Source organism: Zeus faber (genome assembly GCF_960531495.2).
Source record: "Zeus faber genome assembly, chromosome: 8".
Classification (NCBI taxonomy): domain Eukaryota; kingdom Metazoa; phylum Chordata; class Actinopteri; order Zeiformes; family Zeidae; genus Zeus; species Zeus faber.
In genome coordinates this window covers 22,302,342-22,321,202 of record NC_137195.1, presented here as the reverse complement: position 1 = coordinate 22,321,202, position 18,861 = coordinate 22,302,342, and the positions used below count along the sequence as shown (strand labels likewise).

The 18,861-nt window shown below is 43.3% G+C and overlaps 2 protein-coding genes across 10 annotated transcripts in view; one reads left to right on the top strand and one right to left on the bottom strand.

Moving 5' to 3' along the window:
- ubr5 (ubiquitin protein ligase E3 component n-recognin 5) overlaps positions 1-2,374 on the bottom strand; it is a 55,426-nt gene extending 53,052 nt beyond the window's left edge. For all 9 annotated transcript variants that reach the window (XM_080005888.1, XM_080005889.1, XM_080005891.1 and 6 more), the window contains exon 1: positions 2,150-2,374. In XM_080005888.1, coding sequence (XP_079862014.1) covers positions 2,150-2,211 — 62 coding nt within the window. In that variant the 5' untranslated portion in view covers positions 2,212-2,374. The remainder of the gene's footprint in view (positions 1-2,149) is intronic.
- Positions 2,375-9,802: 7,428 nt separating this feature from the next.
- LOC307233722 (Krueppel-like factor 10) lies at positions 9,803-18,731 on the top strand. The gene is made up of 4 exons (XM_080005120.1): positions 9,803-9,942; positions 10,837-11,055; positions 16,567-17,479; positions 17,828-18,731. Exons 2-4 carry the CDS (start codon positions 10,846-10,848, stop codon positions 18,112-18,114), a joined length of 1,410 nt encoding a protein of 469 aa, XP_079861246.1. The 5' UTR covers positions 9,803-9,942; positions 10,837-10,845; the 3' UTR covers positions 18,115-18,731.
- The last annotated feature ends 130 nt before the right edge of the window (positions 18,732-18,861 follow it).

Here is an 18,861-nt window from a genome sequence, read left to right as displayed (position 1 = left end):
TATACAAAGATTTCTTTTTTTAAATAAAGGACAGTTTACCAAGTTAAACATCTATGTAACAATGAATTGTAACATTAACTGCAATCTATGAAGTTTGTTTTATTTCATATACCCAGAATTATTTACATAACATTGGCAAAGGAAAATAACTTCAAACAGCTCTGTCAGTTGTATCAGGAAACTACTACTACAATTTGAAAAGGAACAGAAATATTCCTGAAGGAGGGCCGAGGAGGGCATTTGAATCAGCAGGCCACATCAGACATGATAAGAAGAAAAACCCAAATAAAGGCAAGCATCAGTCAAAACACTGCAGGGTAGAAATTACCCTGAATCTTCCTGCTAGGTAACAAAGTTATCTTACAAATCATTTAGGTGTCACATCCCCTGACATACCTGTCAACCAAAGCACAAAGACAAAATAGATTGCGGCAAATAACAGCTCAACCACAGCTGCAAAGAGAAGTAAAAAGATATTGAAAGCCAATTTCAAAGAAATGTTATCCACCATAATGTCCTGCCCACTGTGTCAGAGCTGGCCTTAGTTAGGTCACAGTATCCATTAGTGGCTGATTGTGGATATGGGGCTGAATAAACATCCCAAGCAAGCTTTTCTACTCAGCTTTATTGAGCTTTTGCCTTTTTTTTCCTCCAGGTGAAAACTGATCATCTGACTACCGAATGATACTTCATTGGTTATGGAAAGGAGGGGCCAAGCAGCACATGGCGAACATTGCAGCACATGTGTGCACTGGTATTCAAGATGCCGTGACCCCTCCAAGGGAGTGACCGTCTGGACAGAGATTCCCTGCTTGTCCTCTCGGTGGGAATGACACGCAAAGCAACACAACTGGTCGTCCATTGGGTCAACGTTGGTGCCAGGTTGGTGAGCAAACATTCCCCAAGCCTTCGGTGACTGTAAGTTGGGAGCCTGTTCTTTATCTGAAGGTCATTCTAAAATACCCTTTCCAAATTCTCAACCTCTTTGCCTTAAAGTGGAGCAGCTCATTAATCAGTTCAATCTCAGGGTTATAAATAGCTTTACTTAAAAGTCACCTGTGACAGAATACAGGTCGCACAAAAAAATCATCTACCCTTGCACGACTAACGATGATCTGCAACATATACATCTGGAAGGAAAAGTAAACAAAGGAGAAGATAGAGCGAAGGGGCAACACTGTTATAAGCAGTTTGGCTGGATGTAGTAACAGTTCAGCAGGGCGCCGTTACTGCTGAAGTAAAACTATCCAACAATTTAAATGCACAAGCAATACGAAGCACAAGCAACACTACGAAACCCCAGGAAGGTCCGGAAGACTATTTTATATAAACTAGTATGGAAACCTATTTAGGGTATTAAGGGTGCATGTGTCTTCTGGCACAACTAGGAATTATTTAACCGCTCCCCAGGACATAATCTGGAGGCAATTTAACTACAAAACCTAACCGTTAAAAAACAAGGAGTAGTTTTCACTTCTGGTATGTAATATATCAGCACACGTAAACCATTTCCAATTTTTTACAGTCAACTGTTGACACAGAGGTATATTGGTTTTTGGTTTTACTGCATACTGGCACGTTTTTCATTTTTTTGTTAATTTCTATGTGTCTATCTTGCCATTTCTTTCTATTTTCAATTACTTTTTTGGTTCATTGTCTTTTGCCATTTTTTTTTATTTATTTATTTCTAGGTTAATTGTATACCGCCATTTTTATTTGTGTTATTTCATTATTATTACTGCCTGATGTTTTGACGTGAACTGCTGTAACAAAACAATTTCTATATAGCTATCTACCCCCCCAATCCGCATTGTTCGTCTCAACTTTGACTGAGAGCCAATCATTCCAGAGCCAACCAACAATTATTAGCACGTTAGCTGTTAGCACGTTCGCTATCGGTACCGTTCTGCTATTAGCACGTTGGCTATTAGCACCTCGGCTATTAGCACGTTAGCTTTTAGCACGTTAGCTAGCGAGGATTGTTCCAAGATGCCGGGCCTCGTTTCAACCCCAAGGGGGGGTATTAAAAACCCTTTCCCACTCGAACTCGCACAGTGACAATGTCTTGTCCGTCCACGGGCGCAGCACCGGGCCTTACGCACCGCATCCCGCACACAAACACTGGTTCCAACCGTCCTTTTCCAAATACCTGTCATTGAGCTGGTCCTCGGTCCCGGGCAGCGGGTGAACCACGAAGTGTATGGATGTCATGGGCTCAGTCCGAAAATCACACGCGACCGTGTGGATTTGTTATTGTGGAAATCGGGTGTTTGTTTTTTTTTTTTTTTTCCTCTTTTTCTGTGTATATGCGGATTCATAGGAATCTGTTCGTGGCGAAAAGGGAAAAACAAGCGAGTGTTAGATCCACAGCCTCCTCACCCACACGCCGCCATCTTAGCTCTGAGGAGCTTCTTCTTCTGTGTGTGTTGGCTCGGAGCGCGTGCAGCCGCTCTGCTGGCTGGAGCTAGTGATGCAACACCCGAACGACTCGTCCCGAACGACTCGGACGACTCGTTCCAAACGACTCGGGCAAATGACTCATCGGCACACAAAGTGAAAAGAATCAGCGATGATTTCATTAAAGTCCAATGAAGAAAAAAAAAAAAAAAGAGGCGCTGACGTTTGGTGTAAATCACATTGAATGTGATTGATTACCGCTTTGAATCCCTCCGCCAAAATTAATATTCAGTCAAAAATATTTTCTGGGATCCACAGTTTGTATTGTGCCGCCCAAATAAATGATCTTGACATAACTGAATCACTCTTGCGAGAATTCCATTCACCGTCAGCCGAGAGGCTCTTCTGACTCTGTGCCGTTATGACTCCACCCGCCCCCCCGCCCCCCGCTCATCGTCCATTATACAATCTGAATCAAAGGAACAAAGATTCGGGAAATCGAACGACTCTTTTTGCTTGAAGGGACTCGTCAAAAGAACCGATTCGCAGAAGGGAGCCGAAGCTTCCACGAGGAACAGGAAGCGGGTTGAAAGCAACATGGCAGCGTCGTGGGTTCCACCTTCCACACACACACACACACACACACACACACACACTGCGCCTAAAAAGTCTGCACAAAAACACTGTTTGGACCAACTTTAAAAAGTCGCCGGAGTTTCTTGTAGTGGTGTGGTTTCTCCTCAATTATAAAGTGTCAAACCGTGAGAGTATTTCGTCGAACGAAATCCCATACTTAAATGTTTGTGTTTATTTGTCAGGGCCCTCTATAAGAAGCTGTTATTCGGTGTGTTATGCGTCGTGTCTGCGCCCCCCAGCTTCGTGCTGCTTCCCTTGCCGGAGGCGGGGTACGCCGGTCCGCGTTGAACGGGTGCGCAGAGCCCCGTGAACTACGAATGGGTTCCAATTGGAACTCGGAACTCTGTAATTCTGAGTCAGTAGTTCCCACTTCAGAGCTGAATGTGTTCCGCCGCCTGGGGAAAACATGGACGCCCGCTGTAAATGCGTGTTAGCGAGCTTGTACGTCATACAAGCATAACCATATGTTAACATAATATATTCTTAAGGTAACACAAACCACAGAGTCGTTTAGATCGAAGTTAGACGTGTCTTCAAATTAAAAAAAAAGATATATATATTTTTAAAGGGAACTTTGTTCACCATCGCCAGTTTGTCCATATTGCTGTGACCTTAAGTCTGGTATCTCTGCAAACTCGGACCAGAGCGACCTTCCTTGAAATTCCGACAGAGATAAGATAAGATGAGATAAAATAGTACTTTATTAATCCCCCTGAAATGTAAGCGTTACGGCGGCTCAATGGGGAAGCATAAAGTACAGAGTAACAGCAGGAAAACGTACAATAACCCCCTGCCCCTCGTTGGCAGAGAAAACGTTGAGCTGCAGGTGGTTTTTTGTCGCTCCGTCCCACGAAGCTTTCTATCAGCCCCCTGTACTCCTCATAGTCCTCGCTGATGGAGCGGCCGCTCTGGTGGTGGCCTGTTCTAGAGATGGAGCGGAAATGCGAGGGGTAGAGGGTGCAGAGAAACAGTGACAGTGCAGTTCCTCGGGTTCGCCCGCGTCGCACCTGGGCGGCAGCCCAGCATACGGGTGCACCGCGGCCTGTGAGGTGACCCCGGGTTCCGTGCTGCCGTGCCGCCATCCAAGTCGCTCGTAAGTGCGGCCGGCCTATCGACGTCCGGAGGGCTGGCCCGCCCTTCTTTTTAGGCACCGGGACAATGCAGGGGGTCTTCCACAGCTTGGGTCCCCTCATCAACCTCAGACAGAGGTTGAAGTGGTGGTGGGATTCCTGCAAGCTGCCCAGCGCACACCTTAAGTACCAATGGTGTGACGTTGTCGGGGCCCCTCGTCTTGTGGATCCGGAGCTTTGAGAGGCCCCCGTCTGACTTGGCCGGATGGGATGAGCAGGCTATGGGGGTTGGAAGGGGGAGGTTGGCTTCCTGAACAGAGTACAGAGAGTCAGTGACTTCTGTGCTGGGGGTAGCGTAGGAGGGAGAGACGTCCAAGAAGGTGTAGATGGAGGGGGGCAGGCTGGAACGCTGAGGTGTGATCCACCCAACAAGGATAATCTCACGGATTAACTCTTTAAAATTGAGTTGCAATTTTTAAGTGGCGGAAACCATTAAATTATTTCTAAGTTGGTTTAACAACTACTTTTTTCAGCATACTGTTAACGTTTCGTTTTCAGATGCCTCCTTTTCTGTGGCACCTGAGACCCAAGCTCAGTTTTCAAGGTCCATACCAAGTTTTACAGTCTGCTCTTACAGCAAATTACCCAATGCCTCCACTGACAACAGCAGCAGCCTTTTCAACAATGATTGGGCCAGTGCTGAATGCTTTGCCAAAAACTTTTGTCAGTGTTTGGCCAGTTATTCATCTCTGCTCCATTCCCTCCCTTGAACAACTCTAAGCTTTACCTTGACTCAAGAGCAAATTTGGGCTATAAGAATAGAAAAAAATGTAAATGGGGAAAAGTCCTCTAAGACATTTGAAAAAAACTGTAATCATAATTAATCTGCTCAAGCAAAAAGCTAAAAATAATATTTTTTTTGGTGAATACACTGAGACCATTATACTCCTTTTGTAGATAAGAAAAAATACTTGGTCAATCTCATGGCACTGTCGCCCACGGAAACAAGTATACTTAACCAATTGTCCACACCAATTACTACATACAAATGTAAATATTTTGGTGGTTGGATGGTTCTTGCCAAGAGGCTTTAAAGCTGTACACAGAACACAGTGTAAAAATAGCAGTTGATTAAAAAAAAATAGTTAAACACACATATACATCGAAAAATAAATAAAGAGCATAGCATTGGGTTCAAGTAACAAAGAAGTGGACGTTGAGTGGGGTTAAGTCTTGGCTATAGTGCATGGACTTCAAGGCTGACCTAGACATGACAGCCTTTTTGGAAAGTGGACTCGGGACTAGGGCAGGAATCAGAGAATTGGACTTCAACTTAAGTGATATATGGCGACACCCATTTTTTGTTTTCTCATTGTTAACAATTATACAAACGTTAATCATAAAAATGCAAATCCAAAAAGCATAAATAATCATAAAATCGGATAATGACCTAACAGAAAGGTTACTTGTTGAATCCCATATTCCTCTTTCTGATCAGAAATATACTGTACAGCCCTACCTGTCCACCCAATGCAATTAAAGATTTGTTTCATGCACCAGCAGATGGCAGGGTCTGCCTCTAATAATGAGGAGAGCCGCCCAAAGAAAATTTATAAAGGAGATGGAGACAAACAATGGGCTCATACAGTCAAGGAATACTTATTCACATGGACATTGGAGTTCTAATTTTCTTTAAATTAAGCACCCATACCAATGAACTGAATATTCTGGCCATTGGACATGCTTCATACTGACTAAATAAAACATTTGGGTTCAAAGAAGTTGTCATACATATTGTAAGTAAGTCACAAGGTCAAGTTCAACTTGTCCCTTGCACACTCAGGTACACCTAAGGCCCTCATTGCATTAAGTTACCAGCCATCAAGGTTTTCAACTAACAAGGGAGTTGTCCAAATGTTAAAATGGTTTATTATTTGAAAAAAAAAAAAAAAAAAACTCATTCAAACAATATATGAAGAAAATACCAACGGATGCACATTCAGCAGCATTACCCTGGGAATGATTAAGCAACCATGCATTCTTAGAAATATCTGTGCCCTTGAGAATTCTGAACTAATCCAAACTCTCATGTCCTTTTTGCTCATATCAGTAGAAACATTTATGAGTAAATATGAGCGAGTGTGAGGAACTCCAGGTCTTTGGCCCAAAGTCTCAGCTTGTTTGTTCCCTCGATACACAAACATTGCTTTGCAAGCAATGGACATTACATATTAGGTAGGTTCAGTAAAAGGAAATAATGAGCTAAATTTGCTTTTTTCTAAACATAATAACTTTGTAGTGTGTATCAGAGAGAAATGTTGTCCTCAATATCAATCACTTCAATGTCCCCTATTGCCGCTGACAACGAGGTTAATGAAACCGAGTCCCGTGCCCTATAAAAAAATCGGACACACTTTCTGGGATGAACTCACACAAAACCCTGAGTATTCTGAGAGCTATTTTTAGTTAGCCAGGCAGTGGGTTATCATATCGAATGACCTCCGCCGTTGTTGAATATGTACACACAAGAGTCACAGGCGGGAACTTGCAATGTCAGCACGCAAGGGTTACTGGGTTTTGCTGTCGAAGAGACAATGTGAAGCAAAAGTAATGTTATTAGAAATGTGTCCGGTCCTGTCACCTAGTGTTTACGACAACCGGTATATCCCACTTCCATTTCAACGAAGGGGTCGTCTGTCGATTGGACTGAACATGCCGGCAAAGGAGGGGACCCCGAACCAAATCGTCACTAATACAATTCTGTTGACCCTTGTTCTATATCTATGCAGGGATCACTGAGCACCAGCACCGGCTCTTGTCACTCAGGCCTCCATTGGAAATATAGTTTGCTCCCGGGGAGGTAACATGAGTGTCGGCTGAGGAGTGAGACTTGTAAATAACTCCTCTTCACGTTGCCCGGGATATCTCAACTGGCGGATCGGGCGGAAGAACGGCCAAGCGAGGAAAAACGAGTTGAGCCTTTGGGCCAAAGACCCCGGAGTTCCTCACACTTGCTCGTATTTACTCATAAATTATCATTCACAAATGATCATTCAATCACACTGATATGAGCAAAAAGGAAATAAGAGTTTGGAGTCGTTCAGAATTGTCAATGGCACAGATATTTCTAAGAATGCACGGTTGCTTAATCATTCCTGGGGTTATGCTGTTTATTTGCTGCATATTTACCAGCCTGTTGCACAAAAGCTGTTTGGATGTTGCAATATCCAGTGAACACGTTCAACATGGGTCGCTTACATTGGCACACATTAGGGGATTTAGTTCCGGCCAAAAATATAGGTCCCATTGCATCATTATTGCATTAAGCACAGCTTGATATAGATGTAAATAGAGCATATTTCCCAATGTTGTTTTGTAAAACACTAGTTCTGTAGTTTAACACGTTTTTGTACATTCTAGTTTTTCAAGACAAAGTTTTCTTTAAAGATGACGTTGTCTTGCAGCTCAAAAAAACCAAGAATAAACTGTCATCTGTCAAATATCAGGATCAGTGACTGCTGACAGGAAAGGACAGGAAAATGTAGTATGTGAAGTTTCAAACATTTATAGATTTACACCGGGTATACAAATTGTCGACGAAATTCCGCGGCCTGGTCGGGGAGATAAACCCTCGCCATCGGGAACAAACTGGGAACCTCGCTCTATTCACCAGAACAAAATGTATTTTTCAAAATAAAGAAAAATACAGGTACACTTCAGAGCAGTGATAGCAGCAGTCTTGTATCTCCCGGAGTCTTTTTTAGGAAAAGTAGAGTTTTGTGATGCATCTCTGACATCACACAAGCTAGAACTTTGCTGAAACCAAACATAGGAAACTAGAAAATTTCCCACTCATCTTGCAAATATGCCGTAGGCTGCACGGCTGCCCAGAGGTTGTTGGAGAGGATTCTGGAGTATATGAGAAGAACATGTGAGGAAAAAGCAAGAATTTGTTTATAAAGACATGAGAAAAATTAGGATCCAATGGTTATATAAAACGTACGATCAATTATTAGAATATAATTATTTTTCCATCACAACTTTTAACCAGTCATTCATAATGAAACAATGCATAATGTGGATAACAGCTGTATTAGCAGAAATAGATGTATTTCAAAAATTTAGGACGTGTATGATAAAATGTGTTTTTGCCAACTCTCATGCCACTGAGTGGACGAATCCACAAGCTATGAGACCAGAACACTGATCAAACCATGAGATGTCCTACTATATATAATTCTCCATTTTGGATTGTTAATTACCCTATCAGAGAAAGGAGGAGGCCATGGAAATACCTCAATGGGATTATTTATATTTATTTATTTTTACATTTTGATTAATTTCTCTAACACCTTCAAACTGTCACCAGAGTTTTATTCCTGGATATACCTTTGAGGAACGCCACAGACTGGCGGCCGTTAACAGCCAGCCACTCACACAGGAGGGCCTGTGTGTATGTTTCTTCATTGTGTGTCTACAACCTCCCTTTTGTCCTCAGACTTTTGGTCCTTGGCAGGAGGGGGGTGGGGGGGGGGGGGTGTCTAGAGCTGACATTTTCACTAATCCACAGGGCCGTCTAAAGGCCTCGTTTCCTGGGAGCTCCACGTCTCCCCTGGGCTCGCTTCTTTCTCTTCTCATCTGCTCACAAAGGACAACAGATGGGCTCCCGCTCACCTAACAGTCAAGTACAGCCATGTACCTGAGGATGGTTGCAAGAAGATATATACAATATTGTAATAATATAAATATAACATCAATAAAATACAATTCTCTACAGTTTATAAAAAACATCAGGATTTATATTTATACAAAATGTTTTGTTAAGTGTAATCAGGGCGTTCATAAGCACTGGTCTGCAGAAAAAGGGTACAGTAACACTTTATGTGGTATTAGTATTATAGGTTCTGTGATATCAGGGAACTGGATAAGACAAGTCCTTTTATTTTTTACATTTATATTTACAAACAGAATATATTATATTAGACATATACATCATTCATCCCCGGAGGGAATTGCAACGTTACAGCAGCACGCATCAGAACAAATAAGCGATCACAATAAAGTAATAAAAATAGACAACCGAAAATATTTTGGTGTGAAGGAAAATAATATTGAAGAACAGGCACTTTTTCAAAAGTAGATGGCAAAGTAGGCGCTGTCGCTTTTATACCCTGATACAATCATTTTGTATCAGGGTATTTATATGTATTTTATTATTATTATTATTATTATTATTATTATTATTATTATTAGGGTGTTCTTTAAAATATGGATGGGAAATTTCAGTATTTATGTTCAAATGTGTATAGTTATCAATGCCCGTATTATTGTAAAAACGTTCATATGTACAGATATACCCCACGTGTACTCAAATTGATATCCACTAAAACAATAATACGAGGTCTGGCAAGACAACCACGTCATTTAAATGACCAATGAATATTTTTCTATGCAGTTTATTTCTATTAAAAAAAAGTCCATTCATTTTAAATAAATAAAAATAAATAAATAAAAACTGTTTATTCCTCTCTATGACCCGAATCCTAATCGGCATTGGATAGTCCTTTTCCACCTCTAAATGGGATTAGTCACAGACTAGTCGTAACTTCATTGTGACTAGTCAAGCATTTTTTTTTTTTTTTATCCAAGACTATAAAGTGATTCTGACGCGGGATGTTTTCGCTCACAGACGCTGCCGTCGGCTGACGACGGCCCGCCCGGCGATGCGCCACGCCCACCACTTACCACCGCGTTTCAAACCGCGGAGCAGGAACGGTGAAACGACAACGCCGAGAACCGTCTCCCGAATCGCCCCGCCGCACCCGCCTTCGCTTCGGACGTAAGTAAACGTTTTCTCTCCAGTCAACGCCCGGGTTTCGCCAATTCATTCGTTCAGGCAAATACTAGCGAGGGCAGAGATTTGAGATTTGCTGTGGTCCAGCCGTGTCACGCCACCGTGCTCCGTACAAAGCGGTCGTGTTCCGGGTGTGAGCGGCAGCCACACTCCTCCCCCGGGGAAGTAGGTGAAAGGGCCCGTTACCGGAGAGCAGCAGCTGATCACGCATTGTTCACGTGTTTCTGCTCGTTCTGGATTGGTTAACTGTGACATCATTATGTCTTAAGGCATATAGAGCCAACTGCACTTGATTTAACCAGATTCTGTTTGTTTTACATTTAACTATCTAATATTGTAATAAAAAAAAAATTGCACCATTATTAGAGGTGCAGTGTGTAGAATTTTCGCAGAAATGGAATATGATGTCCATAAGTATGTTTTAATTAGTGTATTATCCCATGCAAATATGAATCGTGTTGGCCGTACCTTAGAATGAACTGTTTTTATCTACATAGGGAGTGGGTACGCTCCACGGAGGACGACATGTTGCACCGCCATGTTTCTTCTACGGTAGCCCAGAACGGACAAACCAAACATTGGCTCGCGAGAGAACCTTTTCGTTTTTTGCGAGTTTGGCGGGGGGGGGCCACTGTCTCTTCCATGCAGGCCGCCATGTTGAGAAGTTTTCAGCGATATGCAATCTCACCACTAGATGCCACTAAATTCTACACACTGTACCTTTAAAGTAAACAGAAGTGTCCTGTATATATTGTATTTTTTTTTAATTGTATTTTTGTTTTTCTAGTCACCAGTGATGACTTGAAAAAGTGAAAGGTATAACCCATTGCATTTGGGCTAAAAAACATATTTTGTGCCCATGAATCTTAATTTGAACAGCATAGCACCATGGAAGTTGGAGAACTGCACCCAGGCGTTCACAGCGAACAGCAGCCTCTGAGCACGGGCGACATGGAGGCCGTGGAGGCCCTGATGACCATGACGAACCACTGGAGGAGCTGGGGCTTCAGGGCGGACCGCTTCAGACCCCTGACGCCTTCCTCCGACCTCTCCGAGGATGACTCGACGTCGTCAGCGCTGCTCCAAGACTCCCGCATGGTAATCTAAAAAAAATATATTGTTTTAATATTCTTTAATATGCACTTGGAGGCGCACGCACAGGAATGACTTGGCGCAGATGACGTAGCAGCTACCTCACTGGGGAGGGCAGCCCACAGTGCAGAGAGCTGAGTGGTATGGAAAGGTCAAAAGCCTCAAAATACGCATTTACAAGGCAAAATGGACCTTCTGAATTTTTCTGGTGAAATACAATTATGTAAAGTCAAAGATTCTGCTATAGAGCTTTGTGCATACGATAGAGACAGCAAGTACAAATCAGTAGGAGTAGGTAGGTAGGTACTTTATTGATCCCCGGGGAAATTTGGCTGTGTACAAATATAGGCTATTATAATCTATAATTAAAATTAAGTCAACAAAACCTCAAAAGTGTAAGGTGAAACAACTACCACCATAATTGCACCACCAAATGAGATGGCTTCCCCTTTCATAAAGGCTTATATCTTCCACCATAATATAAAACAATTACCACCATTGTAAGCCTATAACCCAACAACCAACATTATAAGGGATATTATATTTTTTAGGTGACCTGTGGTCATTGACAATGTTTGGGCCCACTTCAACCTTTTTTTCCACACTTTTGTGCAGGTCATTATTGCTCATTGTACTGGTAGTGTGTTACTGTACATTAGGTTTACTTCAAATATCCACATTATTGTAAAACCAATTAAAGTCTTTTTGACATCTGTTCCTAAACACTATCCACCATTTTCAAACGTCTTTTTCCTTTCCAAACGAGCAATTGCTGTGATGACAGTAGCCATTGGATCCAATTAGTTTACACCGCGAGCATATTATTTAAGATATAATCAGGTTTGATTATTAAGATTTTAATAATGAATGGATGACATTTCACTGCATACTCTATATGTATGACCGTATGTGTATGTATGTGACAAATAATCTCTTGAATTTGAACTTGACCAAAATGGCTGCAAATGGATAGTGTTTTGGACTGGACCTTTTCATTTTGTCTCTGAACTAAGGGGTTACTTGATCAGCCTGTCATCATTAAGGTCTCTTTGAGTATTATTGACACCAAACTATTATTGTCCTTGTACTTTTCCTCGCTCAAGAGGATTCAAGATTCAAGAGGTTTATTCGTCACATACATATATATACTTTCATACATATGAGGTAGGGTGATGTTGCACTGCCTCTTTGCGGAGCCTCGGAAAACATCCACAAACAAGCAGACTGCGTTATTTTCTACCCCGTGATCACAACAGACTCTTGAGGGCACGCCATGTGCGCCCAATGGCCTTCCACAAAACTCTGCAGAACAGTACGGCTGCGATTGTTGTCCGAGGCCTTGAGGAAAATCACAAGCCTGCTGTATCCATCAATGCTGATCTATAATAGCTCTGTGTGCTAGGTATCTTATATATAAAAAAATGAGTCATAAGTTGCATACAAAGAGGATCTAAACTGCAATAGATTTTCACTGCTGAGACATGTCCGAATTTGCAGTAGGCATATGGGTGACACTTTTGCATATCCATTTGCCCCTGACAGTCCATAGTGACAAGTCCATATTACCACATAACTGATTGTATGACATGGCTCTGTATGCTGCTCCCTCTGGTTTGGTCCTGATCGCTGCATATATGTATGAACGTGTATGTACGTGACAAATAAACATCTTGGGTCAAGCTCTGCTGAACTCTGCGTTGCTGTACTATATGATCCCTTCACTGACAAGTCACGCTCTGGCGGCCTCTGGGCCAAGTTCATCATTTCAGAGTTGGAGAGCGACCAGCTCTCTAACTCTGTCAGCCAGGTCACAATCAGGCATAGCTGTGTAACAACCCTCAATGACAGATTAAACTCCCTGTTGATACAGAAGAAAAAGAAGACGCACCCAATTCATAATGTGTTCAAGGGTGAAACCGGGATGATGTAATGAATTGATGCCTTTAACGGCTAGAATTACTGTAGTTTTGAGCTTTTAGTCTAGCAAAATGACATTGAATGCATATATTTATAAGGGTGTCGATTTGTGAAATGTCTGCAAGTGCAGACCTATGTCATACCAGTACTTTTCGTCCACTACCATTCATTGACATCTCTATACCAGAGTTTGTGTCGACCCATTCCATTCATTAACACTCTATTCCAATGCTTGTGTAGTGTTTATCATCTCTGCGACCACACCAGAGCTCTTGTGGCGTTTAGCACCTTCTCATGAATTAAGCGACAGGTCTATCATTATTCACATAAGCCCCTTTCCCACTTGCACCGAAAGCCGTAAATCCACTGGCGATGTTCCATGTCGGTGTCATGTGTGTCAATGTTGCGTAAAAGCCGTTACTAAGATTTCCCGGCTCCACCTAGGATCATATCTGGAAATATGCCGGTACGGCTATGAATGGAAGTGTGTGTGAATGGAAGCAGTAACATTGCCAGGACAAACATGTAAAGTAGGGGTAGCACCGAATCCAAATAAAGCACAAATAGGGGTTTGTTTGTTTTTTTACAAATTTTTATTTCTTACAAATATTTCAAAAAATTATTTGTTTTCAGATAGATAAAAAAAACATCCGGGGGAAAGAAAAGTGAGTCTGAACCTCTCGGCTGCAAAGGCGAGAAACTGAAACACGGCCAGTCTCTACAGAGATAGGTCTTTATATTCTTCAATATTATTATTTTTCTTATGAAAAATGCCACTCAGGCCCTAGATGCGTCCTTTACAGTTAGAGGGGCAAGCGCTTCGCCTGCCCGCCGGCTGCACCAGAGTGCGGAGGAAACGCGCGAACAGGGAGAGGTAGAACGGGTGGAAAACATTCCTTCTCCGGAGTCAGAGCATGTAGCACAGGCTGATAAAGATCACACTGATTTAATAACATTGGGTTAGGGTTATTGCATCCGGGAACGGGGGCTCTGTCCCCGCTCCGTCAGTGGAGGGAACAGAGCGGCGAGGACACCGGAAGCAAACGCTGGTTTCTGAGAGCCAGGAAAAAAACGAAACCGATTGAGATTGTACGTCCGTTGCAGACAGATTGTCTAAATGATCGGATCTACACTGGACATAACGGAAAAACCCTAACCCTTTATGTGCTGAATCCGTAACAGTTATCGAATGTGTGTGGGAACAGACTCCATATGGAACTTCTCCATAAAGGAGGCCAATGTGTGAATGACTTCCTACTGCCTTTGCCGGATATTTTTTATCCAGCAATGTTATGGATTCCATGTAGGAAAGGGGCTGGAAAAAATTGAGCCATTTCCCTTCCGTCACGCGTGGCTTCATGGTTCTCTCTGATACACCCATGATCCCCGCCATCTGTTGAATAGTGACGCTGGATTCCTGACAGAACTGCTCCGTCGCTGGCTGATGGAGAATCGTCGTTGACCGGTTCGACCATCCACTTGAGCAGCCCGGTTGCTTTGGCCAAATGAAAACATTAAAACAACCATTTAAAATATGACAGTCTTTCCAAACATCATTCACCGTTTAAATTCATAAAGGAAACCAATGTCAAAGTAGTTAGGGGACTCAGCTGCATTGCTTTCAGTTGGCAATATCTGTAGATCTGTCAACAAAAGGAGCCGGGGGCTGTAGCTTCACCTCAAAGCTGAGTGAGTGTTCTCAACTGTTGCAGAAACTCCGAAATGTTATTCTGCATTTCACCTGCCAAGTCGGGCTCAATCAATTGCCCTCCTGCTCTGCATGGTCTCCATCCTGTCAATGTAAAATGAGGAGGCGGATTAAACCAGATCTTGATATCGTACAAACAGACCTACTTAAAGTCCTTGCAATGGAAAAAAAGAAATGTGTGTTCTAAGTTCGTCATGCCACAGAAAAATGTGTTATTAAGCACCCAGCCAAGTTTGAATCATTAAAAAAAGGCGCCAAGTACATAAAATTAGGTTTCAAAATCGTGAAAAAAAAAAAAATAATAATAAAGTAAAAGAAGGCAGTTCCCTCCGTTCTGAGACGCTCGGGGCATATCCGCTGCAGACGCTGAAACCCGACACAGCAGGGAGCCGCTGCAGCGACGGGCTCTCGTTCAGCGGCTGTACATAGTGTGAGGGTGGAGGGGGCATGAGAAGCAGGACCTCATCTACCTCATCGAGCCCTGATTCAGCCACGCCCGAAAAATCCGGACCACAAATATGCTGAGAAACAGTTTAACGGTCTAACGTCTCAACCCAGTACTACCTCATTCAGTCTTTTCGCATGTTTTCAGCAATTACTTTGTACCATGTATAATATGTTTTGAAACAAGTCACTGAATTCATTTTACAGGGACTTTAAGTAGATGCTTTTACTGCCAACGTGTAAAACTACGGGCCAACCATTCGCAAAGCACACAATATTTCACCCCTGTACATATTTGCAGCGCTATCAACAAAGCTTCTCCACATAACAATGTAGCCTTACTACTTCAGTGAAGACTAGCACACCAAATTCAAAAGTTTGTTTACCTTGTTATAATCGGCCCAGAGTCTTTGTGCATTCCGAAAACCCTGCTGGCAATTCAATACAAAGCAACAAAGTGCCATGCGTATTTGGGTACATAGCTTAGCTCCTTTTCCTTGTTGTTGTTGTTGTTGTTGTTGTTGTTAGCCTGTTTTTATAAAGCCATCTCGGCAGGTATTTGAAGTAGCCACATGGATTCACGGATTGAGGTGACTTATGACTCCATCGCAGCATGACGTGGTACAGACGTAGACGATACATCACCATCTCATGAATATAACGTCTTCACACTCTTTGAAACATACGTAGATGTATGTAATTACACACATAATTATTCTATTAACATGCAAATATATGGCAAAATGTTGCAGTGTTATTATTGGCTGTGTAAGTTAGGCGTTCATTTCTTCTGTGTTAACGTGGGTATTTTGAACGCCTTTATTTTTTACGTGGTCCATTTTGCCTCCTGTTAAGGTGTATTTTCCCAGACTGTGTTGTCCCCAAATGGTTTTCCATACAGTGGGGATCTGGGCGCTAGTCTGTCCGTCCGACCAAGTCTAGCGCACAGCACAGCGCCCGCTTGTGTGTTAACGCCGCAAAAAAATTGTTTGGCAATTGTTGCCTTTTATGCCTAATTTCGGGTACTCTGTCGGGTAGTACTTTTTCCCCCTAACATTTTCCTAGCAAAGCGTGTCAACCCTGGTGTCCAGTTGCCACTGCGGCCGATCGGAGCTGGGGCCGATAAATACCGTGACTACTGCAGAGTCATTTGTCATGGGAACGAATGCGGATTGTAACCTCTCCCACTTAAGACAAAAGCCAGATGTTAACGGGTGGTAGCGGGTTTTTTAAGGGGTATTGGTTTCACAGGTTATCACTGCCTTACCCTTTGTTATTAAGTGCCATTTACCAGCATTCTAATCACCTACACACCTCCAAGCTTTTATTGTGAATTGTTGATTATAGATTATCAGAAAAGAATTGACAACAATCGTAGGTTTTTTCAGCACATGTTTTTATTTCACAAAAAAAAAGACCTCTGTTAATAGAAATCGTTGTCATTTCAGTGTATGACACCGCCATACAGCCCACCCAACTTTGAGGCCCCACAGCCAGCCTCAGGAGGAAGCCTGCAGGAACCTGCACCAACTAGACCTAGTCCATGTCAGCAGATCTCGCCGGCAGATGAGGAGAGCCCTCCGCAGGCACAGTCCGCTGTTGTCCAGTCCAGGCCCCAGACCGCCAGTGTCATCTGCCACACTGCAGACGGCCGGCGGTGCTCCTGTAACATCCAACCCCTTCCCGGGGAAACGAGCCAACGCACGGCGACCGCAAAATGCTCGACTCAGACTTTGACAGCTTCCGCTCTAGCCAGCGAAAAACACCGGGGTTCTGCACCCCCGAGCGGGAAATCTGATGCACCTCAACCTGCCTCTGCTGTCCTGGCTGAAACTGCTGTATTCTCCCCTGTGCCCGTCTACTGCCAGGTACTTTCTGTTTCTCCTATTGCTGCAAATGCGCTGGGCACAGCGGCTGTTATACATAAGCCGGTCGTGACTACTGCTCGTCAACACCCACAGCAACACTTCCAAGCTGCCTTCCCCGGTGCCACGGTTAACCCAGTTGTCAGGACTGGACACACACGTGTCGCTGCTCCAGTTCTACAGCGAGGGCTACACCAAGCAGCTTCTCCTCAGGTGTTACTTTTGGGAGGTCAGGTGCTCCAGAGCCCCTTTATGTTCCTGGTTCCTCAGCCAGCTGTCCCTCCGTTCCGAGGTCAGCTATTGTCGGTGGAGACCTCTGGATGCACCAGGTTGCCCCCCATAGCGCCGGCGCCGAGCCTGGCCCCTCCCCTCCAGAGGATGATCCCGCCCCAACTGGAGGCATCGCGAGCGCGCAACCACGTCTGTCCCAACATGGACTGCAGGAAGACCTACTTCAAGAACTCCCATCTGAAAGCCCACATGAGGACCCACACGGGTAAGAAACACATTATTTGCGCTTCCCCGTGGTTCTTTTTTTCCTCCTTCAGTGCTGTCGTAAGTTATTTTCAAATGGTGACTTGATTTTTTTGTCTACATTTATGATAATGAGAGGTAACATCCAATCAACTTTGAAGGACTGGATTTGGAAAAATAATTTTAGTCTGATATTATCATCATGTGACGTGTGTGATATGATGCTCCTTTCCTTTATTCCCACTTGTATAAGACATGACCTCCTGCATTTGGAGCCAAAGGATAAGAGACCACATATTAATGCTCTGTCTGGCTCTCTCCGTGTGTCTCGGTGACTCCAGATTCCATTACGGTCTTGTGTCCCCAACAGGCGAGAAACCCTTCAAATGCAAGTGGGCCGGCTGTGAAAGGCGATTCACTCGCTCGGACGAGCTGTCCCGCCACCGCCGGACCCACACGGGCGAAAAGCCATTCGCCTGCCCCGTGTGCCTCAGCCGCTTCATACGCAGCGACCACCTGGCCAAGCACACGCGGCGACATCTGGTGGTGAACGGGATGGCGAGCTGGACGGCGGCTGCCCGCTCCGGCGGCCTCGCAGGTGCTGCGTGCTCCACTACGCCCTCTTTAGTTTGGAGCAGACAAGCTCTCATTATGTGAGAGAACTGATGCCGGGTCCGATGGAGGAGCTCTTTCAAACTATTACATCTTGGAACATTATAGTCGCAATACATGACATTAGGGCTGGCGTAAAAAAAAAACAAAAAAAAACCGATACTCTGATGCAAGTTAATTCACAGATGACTTTAAATATATCATTTCTACAGGGGTTGACACTGCGTCCCGATTGCCCAGGGCTAGGAAAATAAACAGTCGGGCAAGTGGAATGTGCCTTGTGGCAAGTAAAATATTTTCCAGAGCTATATATTTTTTTATGTAATAATAGAACCTTTTGTTGTTTTGCTATTGTTTTAGACACCATTGTAAGGAAATAAAAGCGTGTGCCCACAAATGAAGGTTAATCTAACTGCGACACGTACACATACTATACCTTACCAAATAAGTTTGCAAATGGGCAGTTACTTTGGCGTCTTTAAGGTAATGTTTTACATTTGCTTTTGACTCATTACACTGTTTTAGTTAGATGTGACCAAAGAATGTAAAAATGCCTTTTCTTGTCATTTGATATATATATTTTTAAATATTGTAAGTTTTGCACAAATCACTTGCCTTACAGAGAATAGAATTTTTTAATAATTGCAATGTTTGCACACAGCCCGAGGTAAAACCTCTGCACACCGCATCATAAAGGTTTATGTTCACATGTGTGTCCAGTGTTTCTGTGCGTAGGGAAAAGGCCACCTCAGTGATAACACACTAGTTACAATTTAGGTCAGTTTACCTTCC